This window comes from Centropristis striata, chromosome 5 (assembly GCF_030273125.1).
Source record: "Centropristis striata isolate RG_2023a ecotype Rhode Island chromosome 5, C.striata_1.0, whole genome shotgun sequence".
In the NCBI taxonomy this organism is placed as follows: domain Eukaryota; kingdom Metazoa; phylum Chordata; class Actinopteri; order Perciformes; family Serranidae; genus Centropristis; species Centropristis striata.
In genome coordinates, this window is record NC_081521.1 from 27,155,976 (window position 1) to 27,180,824 (window position 24,849).

The following is a 24,849-nucleotide window of genomic DNA, read 5'->3' on the forward strand; positions in this document are numbered from 1 at the left end:
GGTGATGCTTTGGATTTCTGTCCGTTCCCCGCTGAGATTCCAGACACTTTCCAAAACCCAGAAAGCGACCAACTCCCTGCTCTGACATGCCAAATGTCGTCATACCTCAGCTGCTACTGTACGGCTCTGGCGTCCGCTTCAGGAACTGGGTTATTCTCAGAGCGCGCAGTGCCGTCAGTGAGTTTGGCACAAACGAGAAACTGCAGCCTTTTGTTGTTTTTTTGTCGCTCATTTGTTCTGGCTTTCCTACTTTTATATTTCGCCCCTCTTTATTTCAGCCACAGCCAATTTCCTTGTGCATGTTATATCATATCACCTGTTATATTTCAGTGTCAGTCTTGCAGTAATAAGAGCCTCCATCCGTTTGTCTTCCTTCTATCATGAAGTTTTATGTGTTTGTGTCATTGCTCTGTCCCAGAAGGAGCAGAAAAATGCTTTCCTCCTCCTCTCTGTTTTACGACTGTCTCCTAACATGCGAGCAAATTACCATTTTGTTGATACTAACAGAAAACATACTCTCTACAAACTCTAATCAAACCCATTTCAGTGCTGCTTCATATTTTCCATGTTTTGACATGGTTTTTAATAAAGGTTTCTAGTTGTTGAACAGCCTGTGGTAGTTGTGGTCCAACCATGCATGTTTTTCAAGAAAATATCTCAGTCAGAAACTTTGATTAAAAAGGAAATAAAAAGAGAAAAAAAGCAAATACTGTGGTTAGAAAGAGAGTTCACAGCTACAGTGGCTTCTGCTTAATACACTGCAGCAATCATACAATTGGAAAAACACAAAGATGCAGCTAGAAGTCAAAAACATCACAACTTGTGCCTTTAAATAGAACTTTTGAGAGACAACATAATTCAAGTAATTTATACAACACATCAACACACCCAATCAGCTTTATGAGCTGTATGAAAGTTCCATAAATCATCCTGAGGAGTGTCTGTCTGTTTGTGTGTGTGTGTGAGGAAAATATGACAAACTCTAGCCCCTCCCATCCCACACACACACACACACACACACACAGCACTGATGATGATGATATGATGATGAAGGGTCACATGAGCTCCACTCTGAATGTGTTTCATTAATGAGTCACAAAGTGACAGAGGCCCATGCGCCCTGTGTGTATCTCACAGTATGTGACATAATTTCTGTGTCACACACAGGCGGCAACCTCCGGGTCTGAGCATGGAGGCAAAGCTGCATTCTACCGAAAATTCCAGCATGGGGTGCTAAGTTTGGCTTCAAAAAAAAATCTGCCCATTCATTTCAGTGCAAAATTTGAAAACTTCTCATTTGATTTATTACCTCAGAAATTTTTTTCAGGACGCCACTTTAGTCTCAATCGCTAGTAAAAAATCTTCTTCAAGACAATTTAATGTCAATAGTTCTAATAATGGCCCCATTTAGAAGAAAATAGAAGATAAAGAATTGTATGATTTGGGGCGTGGCTACCTTTGATTGACTAACAATCACTAACAAGGCGAGCCGTCATCAGGAGAGAAGCAGAGCAATGCGTGTATACGGCAACGAGTCAATAAAGTTATATATAACGTTATATAGATAGAAAAGAGGACGTTTACCGATTTGGTCTCATAACTTTGACCCTTTCACACCCTTTAATGACAGTTTATTTGAACGTTTTGTTCAGTAAAAATGTCTTGTTCTGCATTTGGTTGGACTAACAGACACTCCAAGGAGTCACTGTTCATTTTTCTGAGGTAAGTAACATAAATTTTGTTTTTGTTTTTTGCTAGCCAAAACTAACATCCCAGTTAATGCTGGTCTGCGCCGCGTATCGGGAACAAGATGGCGACGCAAGATAGCGACGAGTGTAACTCTGAACTCGATGCTTCCAACGGGCAGTCCACAAACCAATAGGTGACGTCATGGTGACTACGTCCATTATTTATATACAGTCTATGGTCACACACTACGGTGTGACATCACATCCTGTCACAGATTCTCTCTCGATTGTGCTATTGTTTTAGTGAGAAGTTACTTTTTTTAACTACTAACTGTGGTACAGTAATTCTCCATATAAACATGCACCTGTTTCATATTTTTGTATATAGACCTTTACTTTCACCCCTTTTAAGCGGTATGTTTTAGTGGCCTTTTTAATGGAGCTCTACCATTTATCCTCAAAATTATCATCCTGTGTGTGTGTGTGTGTGTGTGTGTGTGTTTGTGTGTGTGTGTGTATCTGTCTCTCCCGTGCAGATAGGTCTGGTTATGCCAGAGTATTACGCACCAAATCTCACATTCTACAGGACCCATCAGCCTAAGACGTGTTGCTATTGACTGTTTTTGACTGTAAATGACTGCAGATGCAGTGGAGTTCATAAATGACAACAAAATCACAGAGTAAAAGACATGTCCAGCAATTGTCTCAGCCTTTATTGTGGCTCCAAAATCTGTCACAAATTTGGTCTCTTTTTGAACTGGAGCAATTGTAAATTAATTCCATGTCCAATATATTCTCAGCCAGATGAAAAAAATCCTGTTTTTGTTCTTTTAGTTGCCATGTTAACTTATACAGAGAGAAGACATGTGACAAGTGTAAGCCAGTCACAATTAGGCACACTATGGTGGGACTGTAGCTGAACACTCTTGGGAAGAGGTATAACGCAGCCAACAGGGAAGATTGAGTTCAATTAAACTCTTCTATGTTTGGGAGAGAAAAACACCTGGTAGTGTTCTGCACTTTTCTGGTTGAACAGCTGTCAGGTCCAGTGTCAGTGGTGGGAAATCTTCTCTGCATGAATCATCCCAAACTAAAACTTCATAATCACATCCACTGTCTTTAAACTTAATTTCAACAGTTACATTACCAAAAGTGTGAACCTGCCAAATGGAGCGTTAACTAAGAAGTTAGATTTCTAACACCTATGGACAATGTCTGGTTTTATTTAAAATAAACTATTTTTTCTTTTGTTCTGTTTTTTACCATGCATGTTTTCACCCAAAATCATCCATAAATCTCTTTTAGTATAAATGTCATCACATCTACATCTATGAGGCCTCTCAACTGTAACTGTAGGGTTTAATTGCTTTACTTCTCTTTCACTGTCCTGACTTTATTTCACACTCACTAACTAAAAAAAAAAAGGCTTTTGCTACCCTGCACTGTAGCACAAAACAGCTGAGCCTGAAACTATTCACAGGGGTTGTTAATCAATACAAATGACTCAATGCATTTTTTTTTCACTCTGACCAATCTCTGTAGAAATAAAACCCTCCACCCAGTCGAAATTGACACTCGCAGAGCCTCCCACACATCTTTATACTAACATTTTTAACTCCTAAACAAGTGTGAACAGAACACTGAGTGCCATTTAAAGTCACTACAGTATATTCCCTTGTTTCCTGCTTTAAGGAGGTTCATACCTAGAGGTGGTAAACAGGCCATAGATGAGCGGGTTCTTCTTATCTTTCCCCTGGAGGATAAAGATGTCTTCTGCAATAAGGGAATAGAAGAAAAAGAGAAAAAAGAGGTAAAACATTAGTTAAGCCAGGGTAGAAATCACAACAGTGTTCTAACAAAAGGAGAAGTTTATGATTAGTGTTGCACCTGTATGTGTGTCTGAGTGTGTGTGTGCATCCATCAGTCTGACTGTGTGACTAATAACACCGGGCGTGCTGGCAGCATGGCTGACTGGCTGCCTGTAATGAATCTGCAGCCATTAATAAGCAGCCGCAGTGGGAGAGCTGAGCGCCGCGTCCGCCGCAGGAGAACAACACCTGCTGTCACACGCGCACTAACAGCACGTCCTCAGTCTTCACTCTTCATTTCAAACACAACATTTGATACGTTTTTTCACACTCCTACTGCGGCCCCTCACACAGCGCAATCAGGTGCAGTGTGGATTTTCACCCTCTCCATCTGTCTGTCTTTGAAACCTGATATCTCAGTTATGCATTTTTATCAAAATGGTCTTTGAGAAATTACATGATTTGCTCCTTGGCAATGTTAATATTTCCTTATAACAAGATGTCAATCGGAATCAATCAGCTACAACACAAAGAATGAATTGCCTGTAAAACATTCATCACACAAGTTTGATTAAAAGTATCCTGCAGAGGTTTGACCCTGAGCAGCACTGTGGAACAAATCTGGTGACTGTGTTCCCGTTTTAATTTCTATCTTTCTACACTTGATACAAACAAAAGAGCTGTTGTTCCATATAATCCATATCCTGTAGTTTCTCTCCTCTGGCTAATCACTGTCATTCTCCCCACATCCCACATTACAGTGGAAATGAAGCATGTCACAAATAGATGAAAATATCAATCATCAGACTGACAAGAACACAAACAAACAATCAATCAAGAAAACAAACAGATGGCAGGAGTCAGAAGACAAAAAAAGTCTCTAATTTACAAACTCACTAACAAACAGACATATGTAACTGTATTTGTTGACAAGAAAACTCCACGGGGTGTGGGTAGAGTATTCTTGACTTTGAAAACTCTTTCCTTTCAGTTCAGTCAACACAAAACTAATCCATAAATCCAGTCTTCACAATTCAAACTGAATTGAGAATGAATTGGATTCCTTTTGTGCATCTAATTGCAGTTATTCATGTGGCAAAGTGGGTATAAATGTAAAGAGCACAGTAGGTAGAACAATGGTAGAGAGAGAAAGAAAGAAAAAGAAAGTTTTGAGTAGATGGGACATCAAAATTCATCACGAAATGATATTAAATTGATTCTTTGGACAACAATACAATACGTGCTGATATCACAAAGTACTACACAAAAGTATTTTGATTAGATTCGTCTCCGGGACCTGTGATCCATATAAGACAATATAATAATTTAACACAATTACAGTTACATTTATATAAACTCACACAAAGCAAGTTAAATATAATTTGAAAGTTTTATAACTGAGCTCTTCCAGACATTCAAATAAAAAAACTATTATTAAAACTATTCTTTTAAACTAAATAATTAAAATAATAAATCTGGATTTAGAAAATAAAGATGTATTTTAAATGTATTGTTTTAAAACTTTTTGCACTGCTGATTTTGGTTCGTTGAGCATTGGAGTGATACATCAATCCAGATTAATGTATCGTTACACCACTAGTTTCCAGAGTTTGAGCCACAGGTCCTGACCGACAAGTTGCAGGCGGTCCTTAAAGCTTAAGTCAAGGAATTTAAATGTGACAGAGGGAAACCATATTTGTCGTTTAATATTCCAGTCTGTCAGTGACCACCAACTTTCTAAAGACACTTATAATTTCACTCTAAATGTGTGAAACTTGTGAATAGATCTGTGAGACTAATTTGCATTGTAATAGACCAATTGTGTACCAAATATATGCATATTAACATGTTTAAATATGTGCAAATAGTATGAAGCACTCAGGTAATTTTTGCTTGGCAGCACAGTTAGGGGTACTTTTCATCTTTTGCAGGTGATTTCAGAATGAAACAGTGGTCCAACTTTTACAAACTGTGATGAATTATGGAACTGTGTTCAAGAATGTAACACTGATGCACAGTCTTGAAATGTTCATCACATTTCTTGTCTCGCTCATCATTGTATAATTCAGTTGTCTGCTGTCACAGCACTGACAAGGCCTTGATTTTCACTGTTTATTTAAATCAAAGTTTTTCTTTTCCACTTTTGTCTCAGATAAGAGTTGGGAATGTTTTCATCATCATATCACAGCGGTGGAGAACAGAGCTCTTTGTTTTCTGTGTGGCATGCTGTGATAAACTATAAATACATGACTTGACTCGACTCCTAGGGTACGGTGGGACAAATAACTTTAAAAGTCTTAGAAACTCTATTTAAAAAGGTTTTACTCAGGAAGTGCTCAGGTTGATGTTGAGATACAAAGAGTTTGGCAACCTTTGCAGCGATAACGGTTGAAAAAAGGATGTTCAATACGTGTCTATTCTCCTCTCGTTTCCTCTCCTCTCCTCTCCTCTCCTCTCCTCTCCTCTCCTCTCCCACGATGAGGCAGAGATGTTGTTGTGGTGACGGAGACAGCGAAGCGTATCGCTGTTCCCACATTCCTGACGTTCCTGCTGCTTCAGATGGCCTCCATGGAACTACAGCCCTGCAGGACGTCTAATCTCATCTCATCACACACACACACACACACACACACACACACACCGACTCACACACACACTTGCCACACACAGTGAAAGATGGGGAGCACATATGCATCAAACACAGAGAACTAAAAGCATGTACGACCACATACATGCACCCACCCACACACACACACACACACACACCAAACTGCAGGGACTAAAACACAACGTGGAACACATGCTGATATTGTACGTATAGACACACATACAATCAGCAGGCCCCTTAGGGAAGAGCAGAGAGGACTATGGGTAGTCTGCAGCCTGCAGCACACACATCGCTCACTCCTTCCATCCCCTTTTTTAATGTATCACTCCTTCATTATTAAGTTTTTTTTAGCGCTTCGCCTGCTTTTTAACGCAGATGCATCACTTGTGCAGATATAGTAGTACCTCTCTTTACTTCTGTCCTTTATCACTGCTTACCTATATCATACTATACTATACTATACTATATCATGTTCCCTTCATTTTTTACATTTCTACCTAGTTTACTTTCCTCCTCACATCTTCCCAAAAATGCCCCTCCCTCATCACCGTTTTCATCTCTCCTTTTTAAAAAAAATCTTTTTCTCCCTCTATTTGTCATAAGTTTGTTATTTTTATGGCAGTTCTGCTTTATAACTCTAGATGATATATGTGGTCTGTGGCGAACGCTTTTATCCAAAGCACCTCAGAGTTCTTTTTCATGGAAGGGATGAATCAGAGTCAAAAGAAGGGCATCAGAAGATTTACATCTAAACCTGCAGGGCTGAGTTTTATATCCACTGATGGAAGCAATTCCTATACAGATGAAAGACAGACTCCTATTAAACCTGGTGGGAACATGTTTACTGAGTGATTGGATTTGGGTCTGATACAGCAAAAAAAAACAACCCTGATAAAATCCATTTCTAAGTGCACACAGATATGCACTCAAACTGCAATTATCCAAATCACTTCTAGAGAGGTGGTCAGAGCCATATTAGGCCACGTTGAGGACAAAGTGTTGATGTCTGCAGGACACATGTTTGAATTGAGGAATGGTAAATAAACCTTTGTGTGCCGAAGTAAAGAACAGGGAAACAAGAAAAGAAGTTTCAGCCAGTTTAGAAACTTTTTCCAGTAAACTAGGACCTTAGCTCCTATAGGGATTCAATCTGTTCAGGAGTGATGTGTTTACTTTAAAAGTAAAAGAACATTAATTTCCGAGGAGTGCAGTGAGTCCTGATTAAGTCATTTACATGCAAAATGACAGCTAGAAACATAGGTTAAAATGGTGCTAAATATGGTGGAAAAGTGAGTTCTTTTAGATGTCTAGGTTAACAGGATGTTTAGCAGATGCCCTCATCAGAGTGGCTTACGACAAGATAAAAAGATCAAATCAAATAATTTTAGTGATTACCTGTAGTAACTTTAAATGCATATTATGCAGGAATTGCTATTTGTTAATGCAGATTTATTCTTGTTTTGAACTGAGCTTTGTCCTCTTGTTGTTTCACCTTGCTATATTTGCTTTGTTTGGCACTGTGTTGTCTTTTTTCATAGCCTTATGCCTTATAGGACAATGCTGATGTTCAGCAGGTATAATGTTGAGCATGTCCTTCCTCTTAGCATGTAAGCATGCAGCCTGTCCTCCTGTCAAAATTTCACTATAGGTCGTGTGTACAGGCAGCGAAAAACGAGCTATATTTACAAATTTCACCGTCCGCTGTAATGCGTCCGCCGCCATCTTGCTGATGTAATAGTGATTGACAGCAAAAAAAAAAAAAGATGGGTGAAAAAAAAAAATGATGGGTGAAAAAAAAAAAAGGACGGACTTTTGCGAGATCCTGAGATACTTTTGCGAGATCCCGAGATAGTTTTGCGAGATCCTGAGATACTTTTGCGAGATCCCGAGATACTTTTGCGAGATCCTGAGATATTCACTGAACACATCAGAAGTGGTTTGGTGTTGATATCTATAAAAACAAGAGAGCTATTACAAAATAAAAGGCTTAAATATTGTACACACTGAATAAAAGGAATTGAAAAGGTGTGTATTGAAAATAAAGGGTGTGGGAAGTCCACAGTGAGTTCATGAACACATCAGAAGTCGGTTGGTGTTTATTAGATGAATTTCCAGTGAGTTATTAAAAATAGAAAAGAAAGACGTAGCACTTTTGCGACGGTCCCTAAGCACTCTGGCTGCCGTTGGGCACTAGGACGTATATTCGGCCCGGTTACTTTAATCTTTCGGCAGACTCGCTGATTTTGGGGAGTTGATCAAGCCTGTGAAATGTCAGTCTTAGTTTTCTGTACAAAATAAAACCATCCTGGGGGAAATTGGTGCGGTTTTCGTGACGCTTTTCCAGTTAGAAGGCCGGAAAATAGGCGAATATCGCTCCTCCATTGCTCCTCTTCTTTCGTCAGTATCTCGGGATCTCGCAAAAGTATCTCAGGATCTCGCAAAAGTCCGTCCTTTTTTTTTTTTCACCCATCATTTTTTTTTTTCACCCATCATTTTTTTTTTTTCACCCATCATTTTTTTTTTTTCACCCATCTTTATTTTTTTTTCACCCATCTTTTTTTTTTTTTTCACCCATCATTTTTTTTTTTTTTCACCCATCATTTTTTTTTTTTCACCCATCTTTTTTTTCCCCCCGTGTCCCCTGGGGGGCTCCGTATTTTATAACGCCTTACCAGAAGTTTTTTTGCCCTAAACCTAAGGTCAGTGGTTTTATAACATAAATCCACAGAAACTGCAGCCTTTTTTTTTACAGCCGCAGACCGTACGTGTGTGCTATTTTTAGAACGCGCCGCTGTATCGCAAACCCGTAATCGCGCTGCTATACCTTAATAGGTGCCCTGGAACGTGAGCCGCAATTTGTGACTACGTGCCGTAATTTGTGGTGACAGAAGATCTCTTCTGTCGTTTATCTTGTTAAAGCATGCTAAAACATTTGCAAATAAAAAAAAAACAAACAAACAAAACATTTGCTAATAAGTACTAAAATGAGTCCTAGTACTGAAAGTATGGCTAAGGCTGATGGGAACATCAATGGTTTTCAAGTTCTTAGCTAGGTGACAAGTTAAGACATCATGAAAATGGTACAGTCAATCGCTGAGGGGCACATGAATGTCTGTTCCAAATCCATTCAATAGTTGTTGAGATATTTCAGTCTGGAACAAAATGAACCCACCAACTGATCGACAGACTGACTGCCATGCATGCTGCTAGCATGCCTAAAAATACTCCAAAAACAAAACGAAAACCTGTACATCACTTGCTGGAAAGGGAAAGAGACATCACTATTTACCGTGCATAACTAGGTGTTTTAAAGCCTGGTAGAAAGGAGGCCACACAGCAGCATCTAAAACTAAATATGCTCAGTTCAATATTGAAAAAGTATAGCGTAAACTTAACACAAACTTTGGTAAAGCCTGTAGGGAAAAACTCTGAATTCCTGCCTTGTGTTTGAAAGTTAGTCGCTGCCTCTTTCTTCTCAGCACCTCGCTGTGCATTCAGCTTCACATGAAAACAAAGTTAAACTTCCGAAGACGCAACCAGAACAACATTTTTCTTTTTGAGACTTTGAAGAAGACATCTCAGTTATTTACAGCTCAGCTTGGTAAAAAAAAATCTGCTGTTATCTCACCGTGACAAGTTTAAATCATGCCTGATGTAGCGCCGTTTCACCTCGCTTCTACATCTGCCCTCAGCTTGATTTATTAAACTGTAGTAAGTTTAAAGTCATTAATCTCTAACGGGGTAGGGAAAGCTAATCACACACACATTCATCACAAACACAGAGCATGAAATATGAAGCCAGCCTGCTTCTGTCTGCAAAGTTATCCGACCAGGTGAGTCAAGGTGAATGTTTGATCATTTTTCAAGTCGAAGCAGGACGCAGTGTGGATTCTAAGTTATAAAAAATACATAAAATGCAGCAATTTAATCATGTTGCACACTCAGGAAACATCCTCTCTACCTCTCTTTATCTTTTTAACCACATCTCCTTTCTCCTTCCCTGTCAGACAGCTGGCCACCATCTTATACTAACAGTAATCCCTCGTTCTGAGCTCCCTCAGGATCTTCTTCTCGCCTTTTCTTTCAGTCTCTTTATCTCTTCATCAGGTGCTCATCCCTCATCCCTTTCTGCTCAAATCCACCTGGATCCCTCTCATTCTCTTTGTTTCTCACTTTCGCTGTCCCTCCCAGTCTCCCTCCCTCCCTCCTGTGCTATCTCTCCATCCCTCCATCTCCCCGTCCATCTGTCTGTCTGGCCTATTTTCTCCGGAGGATTGTTCTTCTGTCTTCTTCTCTAAACAAAAGGCGGCTGCGCTCCCCTGAGGGAAGATAAGTCTTGTCTGGCCCGTAGACCTGCAGCCTCAGCCCATATCTTCTTCCTCCTCCCCCTAATTGTCTGGCCATAGACCCCCAGGCGAACACCCCTATCCTCCTCCATTTCTCTGCTCGTCCTTCTTTCCCTCCCTCCCTGAGTGCCAACATCCACCTCCTACCTCCTCCTCCCTGACATCTTTCTTACAACACTCCCTCTCTTTATTTCCTCCTTGCCACATTACAGTAAATTGCCAATAATAGCCCTGCTTCCATCTTGTCTGGGTCCTTAACCCCCTCAGCTATTGGCCCTATTCCTTCTGCCGCTGCACTTTTCTCTCTCACCATGACACATTTTCCCCCCTCCAGCCGCTGCTGTTATCCCCTCCCTGATGTCTCTATCAATTTCAAAATTAATCTCCAGACTGAGATATCCATTTGGAAGGGGCCTACTCTTCCAAGGTAGCAATGAAGGACACTTTCACTTGTTGGCAATAGTCTGGATGCTTTTTTAAAATCCAGGATAAAATTATGTTCTTTGCCCAGCAAATCTGAATGAGAAATGTGTATATAAAGTCATGGAAAAAAATAGACCATTGTTCAATTACTTGTTCATTTTAATATCTGGTACAACTAAAGGTACATTTGTTTGGACAAATATAATGATAACAATAAAAATAGCTCATAAGAGTTTAATTTAAGAGCTGATATCTAGACATTTTCCATGGTTTTCTTGATAATGATTTTGGTTATTATCAAGAAAACCATGGAAAATGTTGTTTGAGAAAACTGGAGAAAATCTTTTTCCATGACTGTATATGTATCACCAGAATGTGTGTAATTTTCTGGAACACTCTCAATGTTATGATGTTCATTAGAGAATGCTCTTTATATCCATTTATTGAGAAAAAAATAATTGGAATTCATCATTTGATGCCTATAAAAGACTGGGAATCCATTAATGTGGTTCTTGGCTAAACTAAGCATATACATTAAGTAGGTTTTAAAAAGTCTCATTATTTGCTTGACATTGCGAAATGGGTAAAGCAATCTCTTGAAGAAAACCTTCCATCTCCTCCTTGTTGTTTTCTCTTCCCTCCACCTCACTATCTGCTCCATCCTTTCCTATTAACCCCATTCCCCTCCCTTCTCATCTCCCTCCCAGCAGCCCTCACACCCTTTTAGCTCCACTCCACCTCACTCACCCCTTCCATGTCAACATGCCTTTTGTCTGGGCTGTAGTATTTCATGCTACATACTGTACATGTCACCTTCCCTTCCCTCTGGTTTTGTTCTCATTCTCCTCTTCCTGCTCTCTATTGCAGCATATATTTTCCAATTCCTTGGCAGCATCAGCAGCTAAAGTCCCCTTCCACTCAAACATGTGTTTATTCTTATGGTTATGTCGTGTGATGCTGACAGCAGAGTGGAGCAGCAGAGGAGTGTTGAGCCTATAACACACAGAGGTCAGTGGGTGGAAATCAACTTCTGCTGCAGCTTTCATGGCACTGTAGCTCCATGGACAAATTCCTGGACAAGTAGTAAGCCTATCACAACTGCATTGATACTCAAGCTCCTGTAGAGTAAATAATGTGGTGAGAGTTAGCTAGTATCTCTTTATGAGGGTCTCTCGAGGGACTACGTAGCTATTTGTATGACAAATTGTGATTAAATAATGTAACTCTGAGTGATTTATATGATGTTATATGTATAATCAAAAAGCTGCAGAGATTTAACTGAAAGGTGGAGAAGTACTGGAAGAGAGGAGAAGTAAAATAAGGCCTAGATAAGAATGTTAAGTTTGTGCCAGAAAAACACCTGGGATCTTTCGACAGAGATGTTCATTAGAGTGCTGGTAAGAATAAGAGAGAAGCAAGAATAAGAATAAGAAGCAAGGTTACCCAGCTGGGCAAGAAGCAGCATTAACAAGGGCTAAATAAGAAAGACTCTGAGTGAGAAATGAAAAATAAAAAAGGCTGTGTATGACAAACAGAGATGAGTGAGAAATAAGAATATAGAAAGACTCTGTGGGAACCAACGGATAACTTTAAATCATAGTAAATAAAGCATAGAAAGGCCCTATGGGAACCAATGAATGACTTAAAATCATAGTAATATTTTCAACCCCTAAACATATTGATGTCTCTCTGCCAGGGGATGAGGTAATGCCACCTGCACCTAGGGGGGGGGGGGGGGGGGGCGGATTTGGAGCAGCCCCTAGGAGGAGAAATCTAAAGAATCAACAAATTTTATTGGAGGAAAGGTCATAATAAATATTTATGATGGGATGGACAGATGTGTGTGATTTCTCTATAAAACCTCATGTAAGTTTCATTTCGAGTTAGAGAGCTTATGGACTGCACCTTGTGTGTATTATATTTGTTCTCTCCACTTTTTATCGATAATAAAGTGCTGTCACAACATCTTGGACTCCTGCTTGAAGATTTTTGAGACTTGTTAGAGAGTTTTTTTGAGCTGTTTTCCAACTGGGCTTTTGAATAACTGTTAAAGATAGAGAAGTAATTTTTTCCAATTGGACTCCTTTAAAAACTAATTTATGAGCTATTTGACCTACAACTTGGACCAGTAAATTACACGACACTCCACTGGCCTCCTAAGCCAGGTACGGTGGGCCCATAACCTCAAGGTCAATGGATCGAAACCATGCCAACTGTATATTAGCAGTTTAGCACATTACCAGTTTTTAACGCAGGCTTTCCATTCACTCAGAAGACTCATTACGAGTTACTTTGTCTCTTTATTGTTGTTCCACCTCTGCCACTGCCACGGTGACCTCAGGGCTGTTGGTATAATATTCTAAGCTGATGTCTGTTCTACCCCATCGTTTTGTTTGTAGTGAAACTGCTCGTTCATCAAGCCCCAGTGGCCTAATGGATAAGGCACTGGCCTCCTAAGCCAGGGATTGTGGGTTCGAGTCCCATCTGGGGTGATTTACAGCAGAGTGGCGCAGCGGAAGCGTGCTGGGCCCATAACCCAGAGGTCGATGGATCGAAACCATCCTCTGCTAATAAGACATTTTCACTGGCAACTATTTGATATAAGATATTTCAGAGTTTGACAAGCAAATGGTTTTTGTTTCCACTCAAAAAATGTTTTTACTATTGTTATGTCCCCTACAATGACCTTGACTACACTGATATGTATTCACAGGGTTTGTCACTAGAGAAGTGTTGTCACATTCAGGTACAAGCTAATGAACAACATATAACAATCAAAAAGTCTACCTACACTGTGATACCTCTGGTAGTCGCTCCTATCTAGTTAGAGTCTAGAGGCTCTAACATTGTATGACTGAATCTCTTATTTAATATCTCCTATTTTCCGCTACTCTTTTCCTGGTCAACCTAGATCGAGCAGCAGTGGTGGTCAGACAGAAAATTCCTCAGTGAGGGAGAAATAGTAGATGTGCTTCCAGCCTTTCTCAGGGTTTTTTTAAATGTAACTTTTTATTTGGTAAAGCATGTTAAATTAAATTTAAATCATAGCATTAAGTATTTTTACATAGTTCAAAACATGTCTGGAGGGCAGCGGATTTTCTACACTATACTTCTCACTTTCAAAACTTACTTTGTTCATGCCCTCTCAACCAGATCTCTACACTAATTAGGCAACTTCTTCCTCTTTATAAAGTGAAAATCTGTCTTCCCTTGTGTCACTTTCAGGCCACCGTAGCTCAAGGGGAATACTGGTGGACAAGTGCAGTCCAGTTCTGCCCATGCTAATGCAATTTCCATGTTAGAAGCCTTAAATAACCTTTAAATACCAGCCATATCTGAAATGCCCTCTTGATTTTTCTTTATTGTTTTTTCCTGTCCGTTCTTCATCTTCCACTTCAACCACTTTCTTTATTTTCTCACCCTGAAGACAAATTCAATCATGTTCCTAATCAGCTAGTCCTTGTCTTTCCTTCTCTCTTCCTCCTCCGCCTTCTCCTTCACAGTGCCTTTCACCTCCTATCCTCAGCCTCTTTCCTCCTCACCCCCTCCTCCTTCTTTCTTCTCTTGTCTGTTCAACACTTTGTGCTATAACCTCTAGATCTACGGTCTTCCTATTTCATCTCCCCCCCCTCTTTCTAACTCTCTTCTGGCCAGCAGCTCCTTCTTCCCTCCTCTCCTCTGTTTCTCATTGCTTGTAAACTGGGCGTCCATTCAAGTATTTTCACCAAAGCTATGATGGATAAAAAAAGGATGAATGGAGGCGTCAAAACATGATTAATTTTCTTAAGTATCACAAAACATGTTTTCATACCCACTCCAAACAGAGTGTGTTTTTGTTGATGAGGTAATTAAGGCTTAAAAAGTGGGAATGCATTTGTCAAGTTAATCTGACAGGACCGGGCGCCCTGGTGGCTCAGTAATACATGTGACTGCTCTTTCCTCAGCTCATATATGGAGACATTATCTCCCTCCTCCGCTCTCTTTTTTTTAGCCTTTTTTAATCTGTTTCTATTATCAAAAGAGACAAACAGCCCAAAAGAGACACAGCTAATCCAAATACAGGTTTATTTGCAAAAACATGGTTTTGGGGTGAGTAAATGTGAATGTTTCCTGTAAAATTGTACATAAGCCTTAAAGTAAAGTCATTTAGAAAGGATCTCAATTTACTGGCAGATTTTATTTGCACTTCTAATTTTTTAGACTCAAAAATATACCGACTGAGTTCTTGGGATGACTATTTTCTATGTTGAAACACACTGTCATTGGTTTATTTGCTGTATGATTTTAAACTAAGTAACTGTTTATTTACATCTGTATTTACAAAGTAATTTACAGCCATATTTGCATCCAAACAGTCTGAGGGTAAATATAGCTACTGTCTGTTGGTCTCTCACCCTTCCTTTATGCCCTACGCTCCTGTTTTCCTTTCTTCATCTTTCAATTTATCCTTCTATTTCTTTTTTTGGCCTTAACAGATCTCATTTTCTTCATCTTCCCTCCCTCTATTCATCACATTTATCCTTTAAGATGCAAAACATGCTTTATATTCTTCATCTCCTTTCCCCCCCCCGCGCCTTTTTTATTCAGATGAAGCACTCATTCCTCCGCTGCGGTAACTTCCTTTCCAACATAAATACCCTTTCTTTCTCTGTACTTTGCTGCTTGCTCCCTCCTTCTATTCCCTTACAGCATTAGAGGGTGATGTAGTGACAAAGATATGGCTGCTGTCTTATGTCTGGAACACTGAATCTCTCTCACACAGACAGAAATAGATGACAAAAATGCCTGAAAATATCTCAGTATCTCAAGTGCCGTGACACTGAGCCCGGCCACAGAGGGTTGACTGTCTCCGGTTTGAAAAAACCTCACAGCATGACTGTCCTCCACAACAACAACAACAACAACCACAACAGGGACAACAGCAGTAAACAGCTGAGAATCCTCTTCCTGCAAGCAGGACTCTTGAGTTGTTTCAGCTTGAAAACAGGAGGAAAGTCTATCCTTCATTGGAGAGAAAACGCTAAATACAGTCATGGAAAAAATGATTAGACCACCCTTGTTTTCTTCAATTTCTTGTTCATTTTAATGCCTGGTACAACTTAAGATACATTTATTGGGACAAATATAATGATAACAACAGAAATAGCTCATAAGAGTTTATTTTAAGAGCTGATATCTAAACATTTTCCATGGTTTTCTTGATAATGATTTTGGTTATTATCAAGAAAACTTTTTTTGTTGTTATCATTATTTGTCCAAACAAACGTACCTTTAGTTGTACCAGGCATTAAAATGAACAAGAAATTGAAGAAAACAAGGGTGGTCTAATAATTTTTTCCATGATTGTATGAACCATTTCCACTGTTTTTTTATTATTATGGTTCAATGAGGCTGGACCTATAATTTTACCCAAAAAGTCACATCGACAACATTTGCAGTGAGCCTCATAAAAGTGAACCTCTACAAGTCCAGACACAGCAACAACTGAACAATAAACTCAAAGCAATCCTGTGTCATGAGTCAGTCCATTTTTGCTATCATGGACCAGATGCTCTGCCTAAAACAAAGCCAACTGTGAGTCAACAAACTACAAAAATAAGCCAAAGGAAAGATAGGGGAATACTACAAATGCAGGTCTTGATGGGTCCATCCAAGCCCAACGACCTGAGACCTGACCTGGGACATATACAGGTTCAGAACCATGGTTTGTGCGACAAATGGATCGGGTCTTATTACCCCAGGTCATAGGTCTTATTAATATTATGTGCAATATTTCCTGAGTGGATCCGAGAAGACCAGACTAGATCTGAGAGCTCTGATCATGATGGAGAGCTCAGATGTAACAAAGCTGCAAAACTGATTCTAAACATGTCACGCTTTTTCATCCGTCACTGTGACTTCTCAGCTAACATAACCAGAGGATGAGCTATACCGTTTCAGTCATCATGGCCAGGCACCAACGTTGGTTTATACTTGCATGCGTGTAGGTGCTTATTTTAGACCATGGATGTTCCTTTCAACAGTCTGGCTTCTTCTACATAGCAATTAGAGGTATGAGGAAAAATTGATACAGCATAATATTGCAATATTTTGCGTGGCAATATAATATCGATTCATGGCTGCGAAGTGTCAATATTTAGCGTTCCTTTTTATTTTTCCAGAGGCCGTAGCAGGCTAACTTTTAGGAACATACTGGAGATACTGTTATCATATGAAACTAAAAGATCTAAGGAATCTATAAGCAGGATGCATCAGGATATTGTGTCGGGAAGTTAATAAAACAACGCTGCAAAGTTAGGCTTTTATTACATTTCATTCAAAAAAATTCAGAGCAGTGAAGCTTAAAGTTGAGGAAAGTTTGAGAAAATGCTGCAGTTGTTGTCGTCCATACATGTTTGATATCAGTTTAGTTCTGTTTGACTCAATACTTTGTTGGTCAGTCTGTGGGTTTGACTCTCGTTGTGGAGAAATAAAAAGACTGAAGTGAGATCAACAGACTGAGAACTTTCTCTTATTTGACAAAACAATTCTTGATTTGATTTCATTTTGTGGACACAAAATGCAGATAAACAGTGAAATCGAAGCATATTGTATCGCAATACTCACCATATCGCAAAATATATCGTATTGTGACTCAAGTATGCGGATAAAATTGTATCATGGGGCCTCTGGTGATTCACACCTCTAATAGCAAATGCACCCGAGGCTTGTGGGTAATGTAGTATTAAAACTCGAATAAGTAAACTTGAAATAAAAAGACTCAAGCCAACCATGGACCAGGGTTTGAACCCAGGACATTTTTGCTCTAAAGTGACTGTGTCTTCTACTGTGTGGAAAAGAAAACAGTTTATGATGGATTTGACCCACATGGTTTCGAATACCTTTCACCTGCAAAAACAGAGTCAGAGCAGACAGCAGCTGAACCAAAATAGTGCTGCTTTTTTTGTGCCTTTTTGTGTGTTTTACACAATTACACAAAAAAACACTGATTACAAAAACTCTTTTTTTTTCTTCTTATGTTTTCTGTAACCCAGCAACCTCAAAATCTTCAGCTAATTTTAATTATAACTTTATATAACACATACACACAGACACACAGACACACGGCCAGGTGGTATCCACTGCTCTGCTGCTATGAGGGACCCGCAGACCGTCAAGGGTTTATGGGATTTGTAGTGTTTCTGTGTGGCAGAGCGTGGCATAAACACAACACTGACAGCATTCTTAACCTGATGGGTTAATCTCCTGTATATGGGTTTGTGGTTTTGTATGTGTGTGTGTGTGTCCTGTTGAAGTGTATTCACAAACAAATTTTGATGCAGCCTTATCAGATGTGTAAAACGTGGCCACAGGCATGTCGGATAGAAATGTTTATGCTTCCGAGAAGTCAGAACTGTCTTGTATACATAGACAGGCTGAGGCTCAAGTATGTGTGAAACAGCTCAAAGGCAGAGTGTGTGTGTCCATTCAAATGTTTCCAAATGTTGCATGTGTGTCTGCACAGGGATTTGAAAGGAAAATATTGTTCATGTTCATGCACTGTATATGTTCACATAAATGGTAAGTATTTGTGTGTGTGTCATGTCGTTTACTCTGTGAATCTTCTGTTTACAAAAACAGCAAAGATAAGAAGCCAGACCTGTCTCCACAACGCTCTCTTTACCAAGCAAAAGGTGAAGCCGTGTGATGCTGACAGCAGAGTGGAGCAGCAGAGGAGTGTTGAGCCCATAACACACAGAGGTCAGTGGGTGGAAATTAACCTCTGCTGCAGCTTTCATGGCACTGTAGCTCCAATGGGCAAATTCATGGACAAGTAGTAAGCCTATCACAATTGCATTGATACTCAAGCTCCACTGGCTTCCTAAACCAGGGATTGTGGGTTCAAGCCCCATCTGGGACCCATAACCCAGAGGTCGATGCATCAAAACCATCCTCTGCTAACAGAGTTTTACTGGCAGAGTGATGATATTGCACTTCCATGAAGCTGATGTCTGTGCTACCCCATTGTTCCTTTGTGGTAAAAATGACTTCTCATCAAGCCCCAGTGGCCTAATGGATAAGGCACTGGCCTCCTAAGCCAGGGATTGTGGGTTCGAGTCCCATCTGGGGTGATTTTCAGCAGAGTGGCGCAGCGGAAGCGTGCTGGGCCCATAACCCAGAGGTCGAAGGATCGAAACCATCCTCTGCTATCTGTTTTACTGGCAGCTATATGATATTTGGGAATTATATCTGTGTAACGAGGATTCCAACTCTGTTTTGTTTCTTGTCTCCAGCCCAAGCAGACTCAGAATACATCCTTATGAATTACTTTATCTCTTTATTCTTGGGCCACCTCTGCCATTGTCACGGTGACCTCAGGGCTGTTGGTATATTATGCAAAGCCGATGTGAGCGGACAGTAATGGGCCTCTGGGGTTTTGTTTGTTTCTAACAGTGTTTTAGTGGTTGTTGTTCACCTTAGAGACATTTTAATTAATTGAGAGTACTCCAGTGATTTGGTATTTCACTTCCATAAACTTGGAAGACTGAGATATTAAAGTGAACCCCATATGGGTCCAGCTCCAAAAACACTGGTTCTTACAATTCCCATAAATGGTAGTGGAAGCCAGCTTTTGTTAGATTCCCCCTCGTCTGGTCAATGCCCATGTTGCCCTCCAGTTTGTTACTTTATCTCTTCATTGTTGTGTAACCTTTGCCACTGCCACAGTGACCTCAGGGGCTGTTGTTATGTTATTCTAAGCTGATGTCTGTGCTACCCCATCGTTTTGTTTGTAGTAAAAATGACTGCTCATCAAGCCCCAGTGGCCTAATGGATAAGGCACTGGCCTCCTAAGCCAGGGATTGTGGGTTCGAGTCCCATCTGGGGTGATTTATAGCAAAGTGGCACTGTGGTACCCAGAATTTGATAAATTGTAACCATCTAATGGTAAATATGGTATAATAACCAAAATGTCTGAAAACTCTGAGTGCATGGATGTTTCATCAAGGATCAGCCGCAGCAACACTTTTTTTAATGAAGCAACACTCTGAGGCAACCATCTGTGGGAGCGTCTTGATAAGAATCTTGAACGTTCTTCAGTTGCTGCATCACAGATATTGTTGCATGTGACCTGCAGTTTTTTAGTGGCTACCTCCATTTGAGCCAGCTAAATCAAACCCAGGTGAATAACAGGAAGATTCATTTTTATTAGTACCAAACTCATATAATTCCCAGGACTCAGTAAGTAAAGACACCTGTGTGGGTGTGTAGGGCCAATCAAACCGTCATGCATTAACAGAATTTTGTTAATCACCACTCAAAGTAAGTAAGTAAGAAAGTGAGTACATCTGCATCCACGAGTTCAGACAGAGAGCTGAGGGGAGGCTAACATCCTCAATCCCTCAAAATACACATGAAAGACTTGTGCCTACGTAGACCTGCTTCTTAGGACACACACACACACACACACACACACACACACACACACACACACACAAACACACACACACATAGCCAACTGGAGGACACTGGCGCGAATCCTTGTTAATGAATAAACCCTCAGCAACTGAATGTTGAGGCCAGTTTCCGTGGTTACCAAGGCTGAGGCACGAAGACGAACCCAAGGTGACCGACAGGGCTGTTGATCACCGTGGTAACTGTGGAGCTGCACACACACACACACACACACACACACACTGAAGCTGTGGTTAAACACTTCTAAAGTGCTTTAGTCTGCAAACTCACCCTCAGTTTTTAAAAATATTTGAGCAAAGAATTTCCAACTCTTGCTGTTTCAGGCTCATAAACACACACACATACAGCCTGAAATAAATTCCTCCTTCATGAAGCATTCAGTGGCAGAGCTCCGGCTGTTGATGAGACCAGTGGTCGGGGCCTGTCCGATGTGATTAGCTTTACTGTGCATGAAATATGCTCGTCAGTTGGTGTTCTTGTGTACTCACGCAGCTGGTCGAAGTGTGTCTGTAAGCCGTCTGGTCCTGGGACTGAACACACCAGACGAGCCTTCTGGAAGGTGCTCCACTTATTGACTAAACTCCTCTGGCCTCCGATGTCATTCTACACACACAGACAAGAGTAATTTAATAAAAATATTTGCACTTCAGGTCAATCATCATTCTCTCTTATCTTCAGAAAAAACATTTACTTCAAATTCAAAGAATGTCAAAACATCACTGTCACTGATTAATTTTTATTTTATTTTTATTTCTAAATATATTCCATGTGAACCTCAGGATGACTAGTCATCTTGTTGAAGCTAATATGGATTCAGAATAAAGTTGGCCCTTGATAAATATACTAAACTATAATTTTCAATGTTTATGAGCTAAAATTACTTTGTTTTTACAGTATGTCACAACGGAGATGCCTAAGCGATAAGCCCGCTGTCAGTGGGGTCAAACGGTACCAAATCCAACACAAAATTTATTTAAGATTCTTTACATATAAACATTTTCTATGAAATTCTGTAGTAAAATGCAAGAGTGATTAATTAATCATTAATCTTCCAATTATTTTCACCCTTAATTGATTAGTTGTTTAGTATGTAAAAGATAAAAAAAAACCTTTATTGAACAAGTGTTGCAACTGTTGCAAATTCGCATCACTGCCTTTATGAACAGTTGTTTAATATTTACAGTAAGTATTTCACATTTTTGTGTTGTTTCTGAGTCACGCCTCTGGTGTGATGAACACAAAGACGTGCACACAAGCAGGAGAAATGTCCGCATAAAAAGACAAACAGTTTAAACATTGACAGTGTATCAGAGTGAAGCAGAAGACATGCTGATAGTAGCAACTATAAACAGTCCCCTATGAACAGATTTCAAAATGCGTATCTATACAAGCTGGCAGTAACATCCAATCACACATAGTTGCTTTTTACGTAAACACACAACTCAGCAGACGCATTGACCAGCACGTCCATATTCTACCTGTTCAGGCAAACACATGTTTATGTAAACTACATGCAGACAGATTCTTATACAAGTACACAAGCGGACAAACACACTCCATACCTTGCACACACGCGCCACTCTGGAGTAGAGCACCTTCCCAGCAGCCCCTTCTGCCTCCTGAGCGCGCTCGGTGAAGAACACGTAGACCTTATCATCTTCTGGGTTATCAGTTTCAGACAGTGGCGCTACCCGCACAAACTGGGCATCTGGGGGCGAGAGAAAGACAGGTACAGCTGAGTTTACAAACGCAGAAAGAGTCAACATGTATCTTGTTGTTATCAGCAGCAGACGTCGACACACTGGACTGATAAAACACCAAGCGGGTGCACAGGAGATAGTTTTAGAGATGCTGATTCAGAGCAAAAGACTTTCAGTTTACAAAGCAAGAGGCGAGAGATGATTGTTAAATGTATTCTTTTATATCAATCAAATGGTACTAAAGAGAACACTTCAATTGAGAAACAGACCGTAGAAACAGCACAAATACGTTTTGAAGGTGTAGCTGTTAGTTGTGGCACCTCAGCCGCTACCACAATGAGCTCATAAAGCCACAGTGGCCTAGCGGCTAAGGCACTGGCCTACTAAGCCAGGGATTGTGGGTTTGAGTCCCATGTGGGATGATTTACAGCAGAGTGGCGCAGTGGAAGAGTGCTGGGCCCATAACCCAGAGGTCGATGGATTGAAACCATCCTCTACTAATAGAGTTTTACTGGCAGCTGTTTGAAAATTACTTCAAATGTTATCAGTGTTTCCCCTTTACTTTTATAGGCATGGCCTATAAAGTTGTTTTTTTGGCAGGTAAAACCTGAGGTGCAGGATAGATAAAATTGTCGTTGGCCTACAGGTTATAACAGGTTCAGTAGTGAACATGTTTTAGTTCTAACACATCCTGACTTTATTTATACAGTCTATGATCATGACTCACACATTACAAAGATGGCAATCAACAAACATCCTGTGTAGCATACTAACTAAATGTAATTTTATTTGGTGTTTTATGAATGAAAAAGTATAAAAGGTCTTGCAGAACAAAAACTCAAAGACTTTGTGTCATGGCATCGGACTGCTTTAGGTCAGAGATCAGTTTTCAAACGTAGGGAGATCTTTACTTGTCTTTTGGTTCTCTGATATGTTTCTCTGCACTTACCCTGCAGCCAGGTGGAGTCGTACTGCTCGGTGCGGATGACATGGCGGCTGCCGAGACTACGGAAGAAAGCAGAATCCCGGCTCATGAAGTCTGAGGTGATCCCAGCATACAGCTCTCCATCTAGACAGAATAACAAAAGGTTTAGGTGATTTTTAAAAAAAGTAAGTCAGTTTGACAAAGTTTGTTTTATTCCAACATATTCTCACAATGGTTCATGCAACCAGATAACATTGTTTTGTCAGATCCCCTCTGCCATGTCTTTCAAACGCCATGTCCCCAGTTTTTAATGCAGGCTTTCTGTTAAAAATGTCTACTGTCTCCAGCCCAAGCTGAGTCTAAAGACTCACTATGAATCAGTATGAGTTACTTTATCTCTTCATTGTTGTGCCACCTCTGCCACTACCACGGTGACCTCAGGGGCTGTTGTCATATTACTCTAAGCTGACGTCTGTGGTACCCCATTGTTTCTTTGTTGTGAAACTGACTGATCATCACTGGCCTAATGTATAAGGCACTGGCCTCCTAAGACAGGGATTGAAGACTGAGATATTTGGGAGGTAGATCTGTTAAACCATACGCAAACAGAATCTAAAAAGTAGTAGCCAGCAGTTAATGGACACCCAACAACTGAAAGGTGCATTTTCAGAGCAGTGTGCCTTTGTTTCCAGGATATTGGACAGATGGAGTAATGGGCTTTTGGTCCAATGGGACATATTTTACGACTACCACTACTGGGGTTTTGTTTGTTTCTAACAGTGTTTTACTGGTAGTTTTTCACCTTAGAGACATTTAAATTAATTGAGAGTACTCCAGTGATTTGGTATTTCACTTCCATAAACTTGGAAGACTGAGATATTAAAGGGAACCTTATATGGTCCAGCTCCAAAAACACTGGTTCTTACAATTCCCATAAATGGTAGTGAAAGCCAGATTCCCCCTCGTCTGGTCAATGCCCACGTTGCCCCCCAGTTTGTTACTTTATCTCTTCATTGTCGTGCAACATTGTCGTGCACCACTGCCACGGTGACCTCAGGGCTGTTGTTATATTATTCTAAGCTGATGTCTATGCTACCCCTTTGTTCCTTTGTAGTAAAAGTGACAGTTATTGAGCCCCAGTGGCCTAATGGATAAGGCACTGGCCTCCTAAGCCAGGGATTGTGGGTTCAAGTCCCATCTGGGGTGATTTTCAGCAGAGTGGCGCAGCGGAAGCGTGCTGGGCCCATAACCCAGAGGTCGATGGATCGAAACCATCCTCTGCTATCTTTTTATTGAGTCTTGTCTTATGCTCGGTAAAACTCGTCATCCAAACATAGTGTCCTTGAGCTGTGGTTTGAGGAAAATGCAATCGAGACATTCAACTTACCAACGACAGCGGAGGCTGTTTTCTGGAAAGGATCGTAGGGACATTTCCCTTTCCCACACTCTGTTTGACTGTAGGAGAGTGTTTGGTGCTCTGACTGGCAAAGAAAACGGAGACAAAGGTCACTCAGACAGGGAGGGAGAAAATCAGCCAGTTTTGACAGTTGGACAAGAAAAAACAAGTTATTTGGGCAGAGTGACAGGTTAGGACTCTTTCATTAATTCTTTAATTTATAAATATTTTCATTTACTCACTAATTCTGTTAAATAAGCAAAAGTACTTTTTTCAGCCAGCTGAACTCGCCCTGCCACACACACTCAGACGCCTACACACAGAGTAAGTGGCTAATCGAGGGTAATCAGGCTAAGTGGAGGGATTTTAAATGTGTGAAGTCCAGTCTTAAACCAGTCAGCACCACCAGCTCCTCTAAGCACCATGTCTGAACCTCTCTGATCTCACACAGCCTTTCATGGGATTAGCTGTTCCCTGACACACACACTTAAGGATACCAATG

The 24,849-nt window shown here is 40.4% G+C and overlaps 1 protein-coding gene and 6 non-coding genes across 7 annotated transcripts in view; 6 read left to right on the forward strand and 1 right to left on the reverse strand.

Annotated features, from left to right (window-relative positions):
* Nucleotides 1-24,849, reverse strand: part of sema3h (sema domain, immunoglobulin domain (Ig), short basic domain, secreted, (semaphorin) 3H) — a 65,667-nt gene that overhangs the window by 6,714 nt on the left and 34,104 nt on the right. The window contains exons 5-9 of the mRNA XM_059333238.1: nt 24,339-24,432; nt 22,976-23,095; nt 21,889-22,034; nt 20,815-20,929; nt 3,392-3,461 (exon numbers count right to left, since the gene is read on the reverse strand). Coding sequence (XP_059189221.1) covers nt 3,392-3,461; nt 20,815-20,929; nt 21,889-22,034; nt 22,976-23,095; nt 24,339-24,432 — 545 coding nt within the window. The remainder of the gene's footprint in view (nt 1-3,391; nt 3,462-20,814; nt 20,930-21,888; nt 22,035-22,975; nt 23,096-24,338; nt 24,433-24,849) is intronic.
* trnar-ccu (transfer RNA arginine (anticodon CCU)) lies at nt 13,293-13,365 on the forward strand. The gene has a single exon. It is a non-coding gene; the product is annotated as a tRNA-Arg (tRNA).
* Nucleotides 13,372-13,443, forward strand: trnam-cau (transfer RNA methionine (anticodon CAU)). Its single transcript has one exon. It is a non-coding gene; the product is annotated as a tRNA-Met (tRNA).
* On the forward strand, nt 18,912-18,984 carry trnar-ccu (transfer RNA arginine (anticodon CCU)). Its single transcript has one exon. It is a non-coding gene; the product is annotated as a tRNA-Arg (tRNA).
* On the forward strand, nt 19,668-19,740 carry trnar-ccu (transfer RNA arginine (anticodon CCU)). The gene has a single exon. It is a non-coding gene; the product is annotated as a tRNA-Arg (tRNA).
* Nucleotides 24,085-24,157, forward strand: trnar-ccu (transfer RNA arginine (anticodon CCU)). Its single transcript has one exon. It is a non-coding gene; the product is annotated as a tRNA-Arg (tRNA).
* trnam-cau (transfer RNA methionine (anticodon CAU)) lies at nt 24,164-24,235 on the forward strand. Its single transcript has one exon. It is a non-coding gene; the product is annotated as a tRNA-Met (tRNA).